This window comes from Camelina sativa, chromosome 12 (genome assembly GCF_030686135.1).
Source record: "Camelina sativa cultivar CO46 ecotype springtype chromosome 12, ASM3068613v1".
Taxonomy (NCBI): domain Eukaryota; kingdom Viridiplantae; phylum Streptophyta; class Magnoliopsida; order Brassicales; family Brassicaceae; genus Camelina; species Camelina sativa.
Genome location: NC_141891.1, coordinates 15,026,689 through 15,042,897, shown reverse-complemented (window position 1 = coordinate 15,042,897; position 16,209 = coordinate 15,026,689). Strand labels below are relative to the sequence as shown.

Sequence of the window (16,209 nt, the reverse complement as noted above, 5' to 3'; positions counted from 1 at the left end):
GGTAGTCTCTATGTGGGTTTCTCAAGTCAAGTGTGAACACAACTTTAAACTAAAATATAAATTATAATAATATATATTTTAAAAGTAATTCAATAGACCAATAATAAGAGAACAGCTGTGAAGATGGTTTCTCATGTTTTGGTTGACAGTCTCTTAAAACTCTTAAACGGGAGACGTCTCTTTCTCTCTCTCCTCTTTTTTCTCTTTTTTATATATTTAAATGGTAAAGAGATGTGTGAGAGACTACCGCTGGAGATAACCTAAGGTTTACGTTTTTGGGCTTATATGGATTTAGTGTCTATGTGGTGTTAGGATTTAAGATTTAGGGTATAAGGTTAACTTTTTTTTGTTTGTCAACAACTAAAGTTACTAAACTTAAAATTTAGTATGTTTATCACCAACTAAAGTTACTAAACTTAAAATTTAATAATGAAAATGAAAAATAAATGTTAAAGAAAAAAAATATTAGAAAAGAAAGAGAAAAGTTAGAGAGAGAGATGAGAATGAAAAAAAAAGTAGAAAGAGAAGGTTAGTTTAGTTAGAGGGTGTAAGTTGTAATTTGACATAAGAAAAGTATAGGGATAGTAGAAAGTGGGTGTAAGTGTCAATACTTTAGGAGAAAGTGGGTGTGGGTGTCATTTTTCCTATTATATATGCCTCATACCACATATTGTGAAAAGCTTGTTGTTCAAGATCTTTATAATCTTATATAGAGTAAAAAAAAAAAATTTTAACATTCGGTATGATAAACTTAACCATACCCTACTCCTCCCCCCCCCCCCCCCCCCCCACAAATTGTGTTTATCTATTGAGTGATAATGGAAAGACATAACTATGATTAGCAAATATGCCCCTTTTTCCCAACAGGGGACTATTATTAGTCGACAATAGAGAATGACGTCTTCATTCTCTGCACAATATTGTTAGAATATTGAGAGGAAGAAGAAAAAACAGAGCAAGAGACCTTTGTCTCTTCTCTTAGATAGAAGGCAAGAATGAAATTGAAATATTTATTAACATGAAACTTGTTACAATTTTGTTTTACAACACACCACAGTTATATATAAGTCGTACAGTCATAACCATTCGTAACTTGTCACAACCGACAACTTGAAACAACCACTACACGAAAACACGGCGTTTGGGACTACTGGAATCGTCTCAAATCAGTCACTAAGTCGGGATGTGCAACTATTGAAGGACTGTTATATTTGGTCGCAAATATTTGGTCGCAAATATTTGGTCGCAAATTGTTTTGGTCGCAAACCAGTCCCTTATTTGCGACGCATTGGAGACAAGGGTTATGGTCGTTAATTAGCGACTACGGACAGACCGAAACGTACCGTCGTAATGAACGACTCTATAGTGACTCACCGGCGCAGTCGTAATTGGCGACTACGGACAGACCGGAATATACCGTCGTAATTAACGACAGTATAGTGACTCGCTTTGGCAGTCGTAATAGACGACTTCTTTTAGACGACATGGTAGTCACAAATTAGCTACGTTTGGAAGACTGACTTAATACCACAGTAAACTTTAAAAATCTGAATTTTGGTCCTAAAGTAGTCGCTGTTTATTCACAAGGTAGTCGCAAAGGAGTCAGAATTGTTTGTGACGGACTGAAGACTAAGTTTTTTTAGTCCCAAAATCGTGACATATACACAACGAATTTGGTACTTTGTTTGTGTTTATTTAAATTATAAATGGTCGCAAATCAGTGAAAATATACCTAGTAATTTGGGACAGTATACAATAAATTTTGAAAATAAAAACCTGAATTTAAATTAAAATCCTGATTTGAATGATCTTAACAAAAAACATACAAATCATTCAACGATCATATACAGAAAATAGTTTTAGGCTAAGGATCTAGAAACACTACTACACAATCCAAAAAATAGTTATAGAGGCTTAAGAGAGATAGAATTAGTTTGTTAAGCATGAGAAGATGATACTGACAAAGGTGAAGTGGTTGGTGCAGTCGCAGGTGAAGTAGATGGTGAACTAGCTCCTGAAGTGGTTGTTGCAGGTTGGTTGACATTGGTCGCAGTGGCTGGAGTGATGTTGGTTGCTGGTGCTGCTGTGGTTAATGGCGCATTGGCTGGTGGTTGAGTAGACAAGAATTCTGCAACCCCCGGATCACTAGTCTTCAAGTAGGATACGAGCATCTCCAAGGTTGCAATGCGGTTTTGAGCGTCACGTTGCTCCTCATCACGTCTAGCATCTTCTCTGGCACGTCGAGCATTTTCTTCATCTTGATCAACGAGCTTACGACGAGCAACCTGGAGTTGTTCTTGAATCTCTAACAGCGAATCTGGACTAGAGCTTGGATAAGTAGCCTTTCTTTTCCCTTTGGTGATTATCTCCGAGAGACTTCCAAGTCCAAAGGGGGTTCCCTTTGCATTCGTTACAGTACACTAAGACAAAAGAAGAGATGATCATTCACAAAACAAACATAACAAACAGAAATATCACACAAACCCAGATACAAATATCACACAAACCCAGATAATCAACATCGAGTATTCTCAAGCATCAATCAAAAGTATATCAATATCAAGGATTCTTAAGCATCAATCAAAATCAGATACTTAGCTTAGCAAAATAAGACAATTATCATAGGCACAACAAAGACAATTGTACTAGAAATTACCTTTAAGAAAATGTCATCTTTTTCTTGAATGGGGAGGAGGGTTGCATGAGGAGAATCTGGCGAGGAGTGGTCTGTAACATCAGACTCCATTTGAGACATTACCTCCTCTATGTTCTTCTCATATGTCTCCACAACTTGTTTGGCCTTCTGATCAACAAAACTTCCATCTGCCTTTGTATGTGTTGCGACAAACACCTCTCCAAGCGAGACAGGACGTCCCAACTTTTCTTCCTACAATGGATAGAAAGAATGTTAATTGTGGATACTGAAATATTTAAATGAAATAATTAGAGTTAGTTTAGAGCATTTACCAACTCTTGTTGAATTCGCAAGTAAGATTTCTGGCCGGATAGATGTTTGTGGATTCCAAGACCGTCACGATCAGAATTACGGGCTTGGGATGCATTAGAGCTCTTCTCCTTAGCCTCAGATGTGTCCCAATGCTCCCACATTTGTTTCCAAAGTGTAGGATTGATCCAAATCGGTGGCTCATCATACGTCTTTGCTTGACTTACAATTCCTTTCATTCTGTTTTTCGCTATCTTCACAAATCCTTCTCTCACAAGCTCAGTAATCGCAACATCCCAATTGTATTTCCTCTACACAGTACAACAATGTAAAGTAAGTGTCAAGTAAGTAAACAAAAGACAAACTCATTAACTTAGTTTAGTAAAAAAAGAAACTGTGTCTAAAAAGAAACTCATTACCGCAAAGGATCTAAAATATCTCTCCCGTATGTGTAATGGCGTAACCTTCCAGCTAAAGTATGGACCATCGAACTTTCTCCTTAAAATCCCAGAAATAACACGAGATAGCTTTCCTTTGTCTCGTCCAAACCTGTTACATAAATATGAGAGTGTTAAGTTATAAAATATAAGCCATCAAACATAAGCGAATGGATCACAACACAATAATCTAATGGAAATTGAACTAAACTTCACAACACAATACAACACAACACAACAAACTTTGAAAACAATTTAGAAACTTTGAAAACAACTAAGAAAACGAACCAAACTTTGAAAACAATAAGAAACTGAACCAAATAATAATCTACTTATTTTATCTAAACGATAACACAACACACAAAGCGTTATTCAAATGGTAAAAGAAATAAAAGAAAAAATAAAAGAAAAAAATATTTTACCAAAAGATAATCAAATTATCAAATTATAAAATAAAAGAAAAAAATATTTTACCAAATGATAAAATGATAATCAAATGATAAATATTTTACTTATTTATCAAAATAATAATCAGATGATAAAATAAAAGAAAAAAATATTTTACCATATGCTTTTAGTGTCGGGGATGGGATGCGGACTCAATATCGGGAGATGGTGTCGACCAGGAAGTGCAAGCAACTCATCCAGTTGCTGTTGGAAGTCTTGATTCTGAGCCGGTGGTGGATGCTCTTGACCGTCCTGATTCGGAGGCGGCGACGGTTGGAATCCTTGATTCGGAGGAGCCGGCGGTTGATACACCGGATTCTGAGGATTCGGCGGCAGAAACCCCAGATCCTGAAGTGGCGGTGGATAAGCCGGATGGTGAAGCGGTGGTTGATATCCACCGTTGTGAAGCGGCTGGTTGTATCCCGGATTCTGAGGAGCCACCTGTTGATACACCGGAACATGAGCATGCGGTGGTGGTGGCTGCTGCATCTGGGAGTGGAGCTGTTGTTGAAAGTCTGGTTGTTGTGGCTGAGGAGAAGCTTCTCGAGGATACTGGGGAAATGATGCTTGCGTATACCGAGATGGAAGCGACGGTTAAGATTGTTGGGAGTGTGAAGAATTTTCGTTGTGAGAGGAAGGGTTAGAGGAGTGAGACGACGAAGCGACATCTCTACTTCGTCTCGCAACGCCGCCAGATCCACGACCACCACCGCCAGATCTACGACCACCACCGCCAGATCCACGACCACCACCGCCGGATTTCATCGGAACAGAAGTCGGAGAAGAAGTCGGAGAAGAAGTCGATTAGAAAACGAAAAGACAGAGAGAAAAGAAAAAAGAGGGTTTCGGGAAATTATGAGGGTTTCGATATTTACTAAGAGTGTTACTCAGAGTGTTCAATGTGATGGGGGGAATAATTAAATTGGGGGGAATAATTACCGCTAATAATTTTCACTAAAATTTGGGGAAATTTTAATCCGTAAGAAAGTAGTGGTACTTTAAGACTACTTTGTGACTGTCGTAAACATTAAACAAAAACTATACTTAGTGGCAGAACAGTCACAAATTATAAACCCAGTCACCTACACGTCTCAATTTGTTGACATGCACAATCTAAATAGTGACAAAACAGTCGCAAAATATAAGTTCAGTCAAAATATAGTCTCAATTTGTGACGTCTTTGTGACAATAAAATATTAGTCTAATTTTGTGTTAAGATTTTTTAACCAAAAACATATTAGACATGACCCTTTGATCATGTATACTCTCATTTAAGAGTTTAGTTTTGATAAAATATCAAACATAATAATTTTTATATGTTTTTGTAAATATATACAACCTTCAGTACTCTAACTTAATTAAACACATGTAACCCTAATACATGTGTTGGAGGATATAAACATAATTGTCTAATTTGGTGTTTTATTTATGTGATTATAGAAATTTAGTAAATACTAGATGTCACATATAAGTAGAAATGTATAAGTTGACATTTTTTGTACTCAAATTTGTAAAATTCTAAAATTAATGTAAGATACTCGCTAAACCGTTGTACTTTAAGACTCTATTGCGACTGACAGAAACAGATGCACAATCACTTCAGTGACAAAACAGTCGCAAAATATAAGTTCAGTCACAATATAGTCTCAATTTGTGACGTCTTTGTGACAATAAAATATTAGTCTAATTTTGTGTTAAGATTTTTTAACCAAAAACATATTAGACAAAACATAACAGTCGCACTATAGTCTCAATTTGTGACGTTTTTCTGACTATAAAATATTGATAAAATTAGAGAGAAAACATCATCGAAATTTCAATAAAATTATAATAACACTAGTGTTTGCGATTTCACTAAAATTACAAATACACAAATAATAAACATGAAAATTATTCATATTCCTCATTTTCATCTTCTTGATCTTCATCCTCATCTGAAGACGAAGACGACGACGAGTAGTTGCCACGAAATTCGTCTTCTTGTTCAGCATCGTTGATCTCAAAATCAAGTTCTTCATTAGGATGATTACCATCTACGAAACTGTCAACTATGATCTCCTCTATTGAATCTGTCATTCCATCATCAACTGTTTGCTGCAATATAACAACCTCCTTTTGTTTTAAGTTCCCTTGTACAGCATGCCTTGGATTAACTTTCAGAACGTTGAGCCAAAGTTTTCGAGGTCGTTTAGTGTGAGGATATGAAAGATAACAAACTTGATCAGCTTGAGAACCTACACATACAAAATGGTTCTCCAATTAGATGTATATATATATATCTATAAATATATATTTAAAATAGAACATTACCTAATATAAACGGTTCATAATGTCGGTATCTCCTTGATGACAACACGTCAACAATGCCTCCATCGCGTATTCAAGTGCCTTTGTCAATTGTAGAGTCATACCATTCATAATAGAAAAGTGTGACCCGTAAATTCAAAAATCCTGGATAGGTAAGCTCTATGATATTTTCAATGGTCCCGTAAAAATCGTCCTCGTCAGATGAATCGGAATAAGTTTGTCCTCGGACACATACCCCATAATTCATTGTTTTTTTAGTGAGACCGTGAGCTTTTGTGTGAAACAGATAACCTCTTGTAAAATATATAGGCCAAGACTTAACTTTATTTTCAGGACCGTCCACGATTTCATGGACCCATGGAGGAAAACTTTCAAAACCACCACGCACCTGTGCCAAATATATATACAAAATTTTAGATCACAATATTTATCATGTTGATATAATTAATTGGTGGATAGTAAAACATACATATTGCTTAATCCATTCATGGAAATCTTCTTCTCTTTTCGACCTAACATCTTCATCAGATAGTTCTGGATATTCATATCGAATTTGCGCCTCCAACAATCTGTATTTTATCAACAAAAAGTAAATATTTTAAAGTTTACCTAAGAACATATGGTTATAAATATACTTGGTAAATCAAAAATACCTCTCATGTTGCTGGAAATAATCACAATTGCGCAGAACATATGCGTGTGCACATTTATAATCTTTTTCAGTTAACCAAAATTCACTACTTTTTCCGCCTGGACGACCAACTTGAGTGAATATATCTGGTACTGGTATAGGATATACAGGTACTTCACCTTCTTCATGCCGAATTAACCTGTTAAAGTTTATTTTGTAAAACTTTTTCACAATTTTAGAAGTTGATAGAAAAATTCAATAATCATATTTGAAGTTTTACCTTCTTCTCCTTGCTGTAGAAATGTGTGAAGCAAAATAGTGTTCTGAGAAATAAGATATCTCATCATTCAAGTAGGATTGAACTATTGAGCCAGCTGGATATCTTTTGTTCTTCGCTTTCCCTTTTAAACGTTTAAAAAACCTTTCGAAAGGATACATCCACCTATATTGCACAGGACCACCAAGTTGTGCTTCATAAGGTAGGTGAATAGGGAGGTGCTCCATTACATCAAAGAATGAAGGAGGGAAGATTTTCTCCAAATTACACAAGATCATGACAATATTATCCTTCAGAATTTCGAGGCGGGATTGCTCCAATGTTCTACTACATAGGTCGCGGAAAAATGCTCCAATCCCTACAAAGTTATAACATGTTATGTTGTTACATATAAATATAATATCAACAACTAAACCAAATTAAATGTTTAATTTATATACCTGAAATCGCCAGGTGGACATTACGCGGTAAAAGCTCTGCAAATATGAACGGAAGCAATCGTTCCATAAACACATGGCAGTCATGACTCTTCATTCCCAAAAACTTTCCATTTTTCATGTCAGCACAACTAGCTAAATCTGCGACATATCCGTCTGGGAATCTAACATCTTCTTTTACCCATTTTAATAAAGCCTCTTTCGCTTTGGTTTTCAATCTCCAAATAGGGAATGGGGCTCTCCCTTGAGCATCTAGATGTAAATCTTGCCGGGAACAAAATCTTGCAATATCCAATCTTGACTGCACGTTGTCTTTTGATCTATCTTTTACATTCATAGTGGTGTACATCAAGTTATCAAAGACATTTTTCTCGACGTGCATCAAATCCAGGTTGTGCCTTAAATTCAGATCGACCCAGTACGGTAACTGCCATAATATGCTTTCTTTATGCCAATTATGCCATCTTCCGTAGCCTTTAACTTTCTTTTCGTGACCATTCCCACCGCAAATAGATGTTTTAGGTGCTTTGGCTTTCCTTATACGCTCATAGATAGCTTGACTACTCAGAGATGCTGGTGGCTCGTCATTCAATGAATCTTTTCCCTTCAGAAAGTCCTTTTTATTCTTCCGCATCGGATGACTTGTAGGAAGAAATCTCCTATGACAGTCAAACCAACATGTTTTCCTCCCAGCTGGTAATTGAAAAGCACTAGTGTCATCCATACAAATTGGACATGCTAATCTTCCATGTGTCGTCCATCCCGACAACATACCGTACGCTGGAAAATCGCTTATTGTCCACATAAGAACAACTTTCATGTTGAAATTTTGATTTAGTGAGATATCATAAGCCTCAACCCCATTATACCATAACTCCTTTAACTCATCGATTAATGGTTGGAGGAAAACATCAAGGCTGGCTCGTGGGTGGTTTGGTCCGGAGTTCAGAATCGTAAGAAATAAATACTCGCTGTTCATGCACATATCCGGAGGTAGGTTGTATGGAGTTAAGATCACAGGCCACAAAGAATGATTTTTGGAGACCCCAAATGGATTAAAACCATCTGTACATAACCCAAGGTAAACGTTTCGTGGCTCTTGCGCAAATGTGGGATGTAAATGTTGGAAATTCTTCCATTCAGGCGCATCAGATGGATGACACATTACTCCATCTTCTGAATCATGCTCAGCATGCCATCTCATTGATGATGCGGTCTTCTCTGATTGGTACATCCTCTTCAATCTATCTGCAATAGGTAGATACCACATACGACTGAAGGGTATTCTAGTTCTACCCCCACTACTTTTGTACCTTGGCTTCCCACAGAACTTGCAATGCTCCAAATTCCCATCTTCTTTCCAAAATATCATACAATTCTCTATACATACATCAATTGTATGGTATGGCAATCCTATCTTTCGAACTAAAGTCTCTGTCTCGTAGTATTAACCAGTAGCTTGATTACCCTCTGGTAAAACCTCCGTAAACAATTCAGCCCAATCGTCCATGCATGCCTCAGACAAATTATTATCAACCTTGATGTTCATGAACCTAGACGCCAATGATAGTTGCGAATGACCTTCATGACATCCATCATAAAGTGGAGTATTTGCAGCATCTAACATGTCGTAGAACCGTTTCGCCTCTTCAGTGGGTTCTTCATGGATATGATCATATCCATGATCATATCCACTTTCATACTCATGATACTCATTAAAAGGCGTGGTACCATGAAATGCATCATTCACCATCTCAGCATATACATTTCCCTCAAATCCTATTGGCTGACTACCAGGTTGACTACCATGCTGACTACTAGTACTAGTATAATTTGTATTAGGATAATGACTACTAGTTCCTACCCCTAGCACGTCATAATCTTCACCATGTTCAGACCATACATAATAATTTGGCATAAATCCTTTACTATGCAAATGATTAGATATTGTCGTACCATGCAAAATAACATCGTTCTGACATTTTACGCAAGGACAGTAAAACCTACCTCCACTGTTTTGTGCCATAGGCTGGCTGTTTGCGAAATTCATGAACTGCTCAACTCCCGCCAAAAATTCTTTAGAGATATTATTTGTTCTTCCATCGATCCGATTATACATCCACTCTCGAGATGAATTCCACATAGCTTTTTTTTTTTCTTTTCTTCTAAAAAAACAAATCTTCTTTCTCTCTTTTTTTTTTCTTCTCTTCTAAAAAAAAAAATATATTTTTTTCACTACTTTTTTTTTATTCTGTCTCTCTACTTAGAAATGAATGAGAGTGATATGAATGGAATGGTGAGAGTGATCCGTTATATATAGTATAAATTTTGCGACTACTTTGCACTCCAGTAAAAACAGTCGCAAATAAGGACTCCTTTGTCACTAAAAACTACATAATTGAGACAAATTAAAGCTCGAAACAGCTCAATACAAACGCAAACTGAAACATTTATCACGTTTTTTGCCGACATCAATAAGTGACTGCTTTGCGATTGCTTTGCGACTCTTTTGCAACAACGAACCTATGTGTCGCAAATAACAACGCATTTGTCACTGTTTTACCACGTAATCGAGACTCAAAAAGGGTCACAAAAGTTCAGTACAAACCCACACTACCACATTTACCACGTTTTTTACCGACATAGTCACCGACTGATTTGTGACAATAAAATTAAAAGCAAAACAAAAGTGGCAAATACGTCGTGATTTGAAGACAGCTTTGCGACTAACTTTACTGACTTAATCTTCAGTTTATAGTTTGTCATAAATTGCGATTATTTTGCGACGCTCTATTTTTTCTCGATAAAATGTCCCAAAGTAGTCGCATAATAGCAACGAGTTAGCGACTACAGTTAGTCGTCGTAAATTTGCGACTGTTTTACGTCCATTGTATTCGTCATCGTTAGTCCATGGCAAAAGTGTCACAAAGTAGTCACAAAAGTTTGCGACTATAAATTCAGTCACAAAAAGTAGTCCCAAACGCCGTGTTTTCGTGTAGTGGACATATTTAATAACACACCCCTGTATACACACTTCTTCACTAACTACAGACACATTAATTCTTTGATTATAAAACATCATAAGACCAAACTCAATTACAAACTAACAAATATGAGGCAATGTATCGAGATTATCCTGAGTGGATCTGTTCACACAACCCTCCATAGCTCTGACGGCATCAACTCTGTTCTGATGGAGCTTTGCAGCCTCAAATTTGTCTTGACAGACCATGAGAGATCTGTTCATCCTTTCCTGCATCAAATAACAATTGCAAGTTTGTCAGTACAGAGCAAAAGAAAGTATGCAGTCTTTGTGAGTTTTTGAAAAGCATATTAACCTGAAACTGAGCCATTTCGCCTTCGAAATGCTGTTGAGCATTGACAACTGGATGACTGCAGCGCTCAACACGGTTGGCTATCTCCTCTTGCTTCCTACTTCTGTCAAAGCACTCGTACGCACATTTGAAATATGCTTGCTGCAATCAATCATTATTACGGGGGTTTCAATCATTCATTCACGAGGTCATCAACTAAACAGATTGATATGAAAACAATACACTTTCATAAAACTTGATTTATATAGTTGTACAGAACAGATATAATCAAATCTATCAAGGTTTCAGTTTTCAGGAACTACAAGAAGACACAGCTTCTTATCAAGATTGAACTACACAGATTGTATAAAAATTCAGCTAAGAAAGCTTAAATAAAGCATCACTGGAAAGAGATTCAGCACAAGAGAACTTAACTAAAACAGACCTTTGAATTCAGCACATTTCGTTATTATAAGTTTAATTAATTTGGTCAACGAATGTAAATTTAAGCAATATATGCCCATGTGGGGGTTTCGACGTAATGTAATGTGTTGGGATGTTAACCCTCTTCTAAGCATGCATGCATGCATCTCTATTGAAAAAGGTGATATGGTGAATATAAATGCTTACATATTTTTAACTTAGAAAATTGCTTACAAATAAGTTAATTACTTAAATATGGTGGAAGAATTTTGTGTGTGTAAAATGCCAAGTTAATTAATTTATTTGTAATTAACTTACAAATAAGTTGATTACAAAAATTGCCAAGTTAATTACACAAATAAATTGCTTACATATGGTGAATATAATTGCTTACAAATAAGTTGATTACTTAATTCTGTTAAAGAAAAAGATAAAGGTTCATTTTCTTTTAGTAAAGAATAAAGACAAAGACAAAGACAAAGACAAAGACAAAGACAAAGACAAAGGTTTGGATCTACTGTCAATATTTTGCTTACACAAGTTCATTTTCTTTTAGTAAAGAATTTGAAGTTTTCAATGGACATTAAGGAAAGGAAAGAAAAAATAGTAGTGTTTTGTTTTTATCCCCAATTCATTTCATCGTCGGTTATTTTAATCTTCTTTAATTTGTAATAAATTGTAGGATTAAACATATATAGCTAGAATATTAAACACTTCTAGAGTTAAACTTCTGATTGCGATTGAGACAAATCTTTTATGGGTATTTCCCAAGAACTCGATAAACGATCAAGAAATGAGAATATATGTTTCAATTATAGAGTGTGTCACTGATAAGGAACAAGAAGAGAAGAAATGCAGAACCAAACATGAATATATATTATAGGGATATAAAATTCATCAGACTTTAGAGACAACAATTTCTCAATTATTTTACTTACAAGAAAGTCTCCCTGAACTTAAATTTCTCATTTATTTCACTCGCCCTGAAGATCAATATCTCGGTTACTTCTTTGGGGCTTCCTTCTTCTCGAGGAGTTCTTTCATTTTCACTTCGTGATCGTTGAGCTTCTTTCGGGTCTCTTCCAACTTCACTAACTTCTCTTTTTTTCTTACGTTCCAGCTCTTTCATAGTGTTTACAAAATTATCCATTTTTTCTCACAACAATTTCAAAAAAAAGAAAGAAAAAGATGACAAAATTATAAAAATGCGATATTGTGAAAGACTTTTGTTTGTGTTGCAATGTAAAAAACTTCTTCTAAACATCTCCATTTATAGCTGAAAAAGGTGATAATGTGCAATTGCAACCACTAATTGAAGTACGCAACTAATTATACCACTAATTCTAATAGGAAAGTTATCTATTAAATTACTAATTTCAATAGGAAAATATGTGCAATTAATAAGGAGAATATTTGCAATTATTATTTATTATCTTATTATATAAAGTATGGTTTCAAAAGTTACTAATTCATAAGATTTCGACATGTGTCAAAATCTTATTATGTTGTAGATTATTAAAATAATAAGATTATAATAATAAATCTTATTATTATGTTGTAAATTGTACAATTTTGTAATTCTAAGAAAAATAAATTGTCCAAACAAAAAAAAATCCATAATTCAGAAACATAAAAGAAATCATACAGATAATTTTACAATAAAGATACACGTAGTTATCCTAAAGAAAATCCTAAAAATTCTATAATAATTAAACTTATACAAAACAATCCTACGTTATATCAAATTCTTTGGCCTAATCCTAAAAGGAAAAGAATCTTATTATATAAAGTATGGTTTCAAAAGTTACTAACTCATAATTTGCGACATGTGTCATAATCTTATAATGTTGTAAATTAGTAAAATATTAATAAAATCTTATTATTATGTTGTAAATTATAAAATTTTATAATTCTAAAGAAAAAGGAATCGTCTAAACAAAACAAATCCATACAAATAATTTAACAATAAAGATACATGTAGAAAAATCCTAAAAATTCTACAATAGTTAAACTTATACAAAAACAATCCTACGTTATATTGAATTTCTTGGCCTAATCTTAACAGAAAAAAAATTATATATAAAGATATGTATTCTCTCATATTTTTGTCATATATACAGAGAGAGGAAGAGGTCATTCCAATGTATCAAACTTAATTAGAGTATTCAAACATGAGCACTACAGATGGAAACAAAAAATCAGCCAAAAAAAGGAATAGAACCATTATGAATAATGATCAGATTGTTATGATGGAGAAAGCGTTTACCGATGAACCTCATATGCGGCTGAAACTAGCTACACTTCAGGCATTGGTGGACAAACTAAATCAATGCGTAAGTATAAAACTCATATTCAGCTTCACATACATATTTCTCCATAATTGACTAATATTATTTTACAAATATAGGGATCCCAGCTTACAACTATGCAACTAAGAAAATGGTAACAACTTCAACTTTTTAACTTTTCCCCCTTTTTTCTAGAAACTTTCATCTAACAAAAACATATATTTCAGGATTTATTACAAACAATCAAAAGAAGTTAAACTAGCAAACATTCGAACCCATCAAATTTAACCACAAATATCTTGCTAGGGAATCTAACATAAAAAGGAAACTTGAATATATTTTTGATGGCAATCCATCTAATAGAGTATGTATTGATAACAATCAAGATAATCACGCTCTAAACCAAAAACGAAGATGTCTCTGGAATAAAATGTCACGAGATAACAATTCTATCCTATATTATGTTGTTCAATATCTTTAATTATAATAATTATTAAATTAATAAAATTACGTTAAAAATCATGTTATTTTATAAAAATGTATTGTTATTTTTATTTATATTATAATTTTAGAATAAAATATAATTTATGATTGTTAAAAGTTTTTTTGGATAAAATATTATGCAATAAAATCATATGCTAAATATGATGGCTTGAAAAAAAAACACCTATTTTGTATGTTTTATATTGTTAATTTGTAATTTTATGTATGAGAAATGGTTATGTTTGACCAAGCGTTGATAGCTCAATTGGTAAAGACTCTCTGGCAAAGTCTAGAGGTCGCTGGTTCGAGGGACGGCGCTTGGAAGGGGACCGTGGCCCCTGGCCCGAGAGGATGTACGGGCCTAGGCCCGGAACCCTTAGTAATTAAAAAAAAAGGTTATGTTTGTTATTTGTTTTTATTTTAAAATTTGAACATGTTTGGTGAAAGTTTAATATGACCCGTGGTTAGGTAAGATTTTATTTTTAGCTGCAATAAGATCTCACAAATCACGGTTAAGTGTGATAAATTATCAATATTTTATACTTTTTTACGCCTAACCGTATATTTTTATGCCTAACCGTATATATTTTGTAACAATACATGGAATACTAAAGATTTTATTTTGAAAATTGTATAAATCATTGAAATATTCTCATTAAGAGGATTCTTTGGAATATTTTTAAGTGTATTCATATAGCCCACGGATTGACCAATTAATCTATAACCTTTTTTTGTAACCAACCTATATTTAATCTATAACCTATTTTGTAACCAACTTATAAAAATTATATAGTCTACAAAAAAAGTTGTGTATTTCCGTTTTATTATATAGGGGATAGTAGGATGCAATTTCACAACAACATACAAGCATATAATTCAATGCTTGCTTTTACATCAATGGGTGGAAAAATTGATTACGATATCAGTTCAGGAAATGGTCATTTCACTTTTCGTATGTATGGTCAGAATTACCACAAAATTGGATCTCTACTACCAGGCAAAGGAGATCCACCACGTTTTGCGCAACTATATATATATATATATATGATACTGCTCATGAACTTCAAAACCGTCTCAATGCACTTGCCAAAGGAAAAAATAATGAGTTGAATGAAAGTATTCTCATCGGATTGATTAAAATGCTTGACGAATACAACTAGTTAGCTTAAGTGTTCAGAATAGCTAGAGATAGAAACGAATCTGGAACAACTGAAGAATACTCAATTAGATTAATCAAAAATAACGAATGCGGTAGAGAGTTTGACCATCCACAAGGAGATGAGATTGCTGGACCTATTGTGGGTGACATGTCTATTCCAAATTGTGAGAGAGATATAATAGTGCATCCTAAAATGGACAAACCACAATACGTCAGTTTTTTACATACATCTTATATGTCTCTACAATATCCTTTATTATTTCCATATGGTGAACAAGGTTATATGGAAAAAAATCATTCCATATAGAAAAGGATATACTACGAAGAGGTCATATGTCACAATGCGAGAGTATTATGCATACCAAATACATGCAAGATTGACATCTCCAGGAACAATAATACGTTCAGGCCGTCTTTTCCATCAATATGTGGTTGATGCATATATTGCTATCGAACAAGAACATATGAATTTTTATCTGTATAAACAGAAAAAACTTAGAGCGAATTTGTACAATAATGTATGTGATGCAATTGCAACAAAACTACAGTAACAATAAAAATTTGCTTACTTATGAAGAAATCTAACTCAAATTTTCTTACTAAAGAAATATTATTTCTTTCGTGTAAATGGTTGAAAAAAATAAATATAATATAATTAGTATATTACATATAATTGTAGAGTATAAATATATGTATGATTAGGGGTAAGCCATTCTTATCTTTTTAGTGATTTGTGCATTATTTATGTATTGATTGGTTTAAAATTATATATAAAATCTAGAGAATTTGTTAAAAATGCCCTTTTTGATATACCACTTTTCAAAAATACCATCTTTTCTAGCCATTTTTATTTTTGCCCTCTTTTAATTTTTAATGACCATTTTACCCTTAGATAAAAATTATTTTATTCAATAAAAAGAAAAACAAAATTTTCCCGCCAAAAAATTTCCGACAGATTTTCCCGCCAAAAATTTTTCGAAAAAATTTTCCGCCAAAAATTTTTTGACAAAAAAAATTTTGATAAAAAATTTCGACAAATAAAATTTTCCGCCAAAATTTTTC

The 16,209-nt window shown here is 33.9% G+C and overlaps 2 protein-coding genes across 2 annotated transcripts; both read right to left on the bottom strand.

Annotated features, from left to right (window-relative positions):
- Window positions 1-1,937: 1,937 nt before the first annotated feature.
- On the bottom strand, window positions 1,938-4,593 carry LOC147930545 (uncharacterized). Its single transcript, XM_087476925.1, has 6 exons — window positions 4,503-4,593; window positions 3,947-4,394; window positions 3,364-3,493; window positions 2,968-3,255; window positions 2,657-2,887; window positions 1,938-2,420 (listed from the first exon to the last, which is right to left on the bottom strand). Exons 1-6 carry the CDS (start codon window positions 4,591-4,593, stop codon window positions 1,938-1,940), a joined length of 1,671 nt encoding a protein of 556 aa, XP_087333051.1.
- A 1,615-nt stretch (window positions 4,594-6,208) lies between these two features.
- LOC104759948 (uncharacterized) lies at window positions 6,209-8,920 on the bottom strand. The gene is made up of 5 exons (XM_087476924.1): window positions 7,484-8,920; window positions 7,047-7,401; window positions 6,789-6,965; window positions 6,605-6,704; window positions 6,209-6,523 (listed from the first exon to the last, which is right to left on the bottom strand). The coding sequence occupies exons 1-5, from the start codon at window positions 8,850-8,852 to the stop codon at window positions 6,209-6,211; spliced, it is 2,316 nt and encodes a 771-aa protein (XP_087333050.1). The 5' UTR covers window positions 8,853-8,920.
- Window positions 8,921-16,209: the final 7,289 nt, after the last annotated feature.

Excerpts from the sequence above, each read along its gene's own strand:
- LOC104759948 (XM_087476924.1), bottom strand. The coding sequence starts at position 8,852 with ATGATATTTTGGAAAGAAGATGGGAATTTGGAGCATTGCAAGTTCTGT. Across the intron at positions 7,402-7,483 it reads TGTCCACCTGGCGATTTCAG|GGATTGGAGCATTTTTCCGC; the intron begins GTATATAAATTA and ends ATAACTTTGTAG. Across the intron at positions 6,966-7,046 it reads TCTACAGCAAGGAGAAGAAG|GTTAATTCGGCATGAAGAAG; the intron begins GTAAAACTTCAA and ends AAACTTTAACAG.
- LOC147930545 (XM_087476925.1), bottom strand. The coding sequence starts at position 4,593 with ATGAAATCCGGCGGTGGTGGTCGTGGATCTGGCGGTGGTGGTCGTAGA. Across the intron at positions 2,888-2,967 it reads TGCGAATTCAACAAGAGTTG|GAAGAAAAGTTGGGACGTCC; the intron begins GTAAATGCTCTA and ends TATCCATTGTAG. Across the intron at positions 2,421-2,656 it reads AAGATGACATTTTCTTAAAG|TGTACTGTAACGAATGCAAA; the intron begins GTAATTTCTAGT and ends CTTTTGTCTTAG.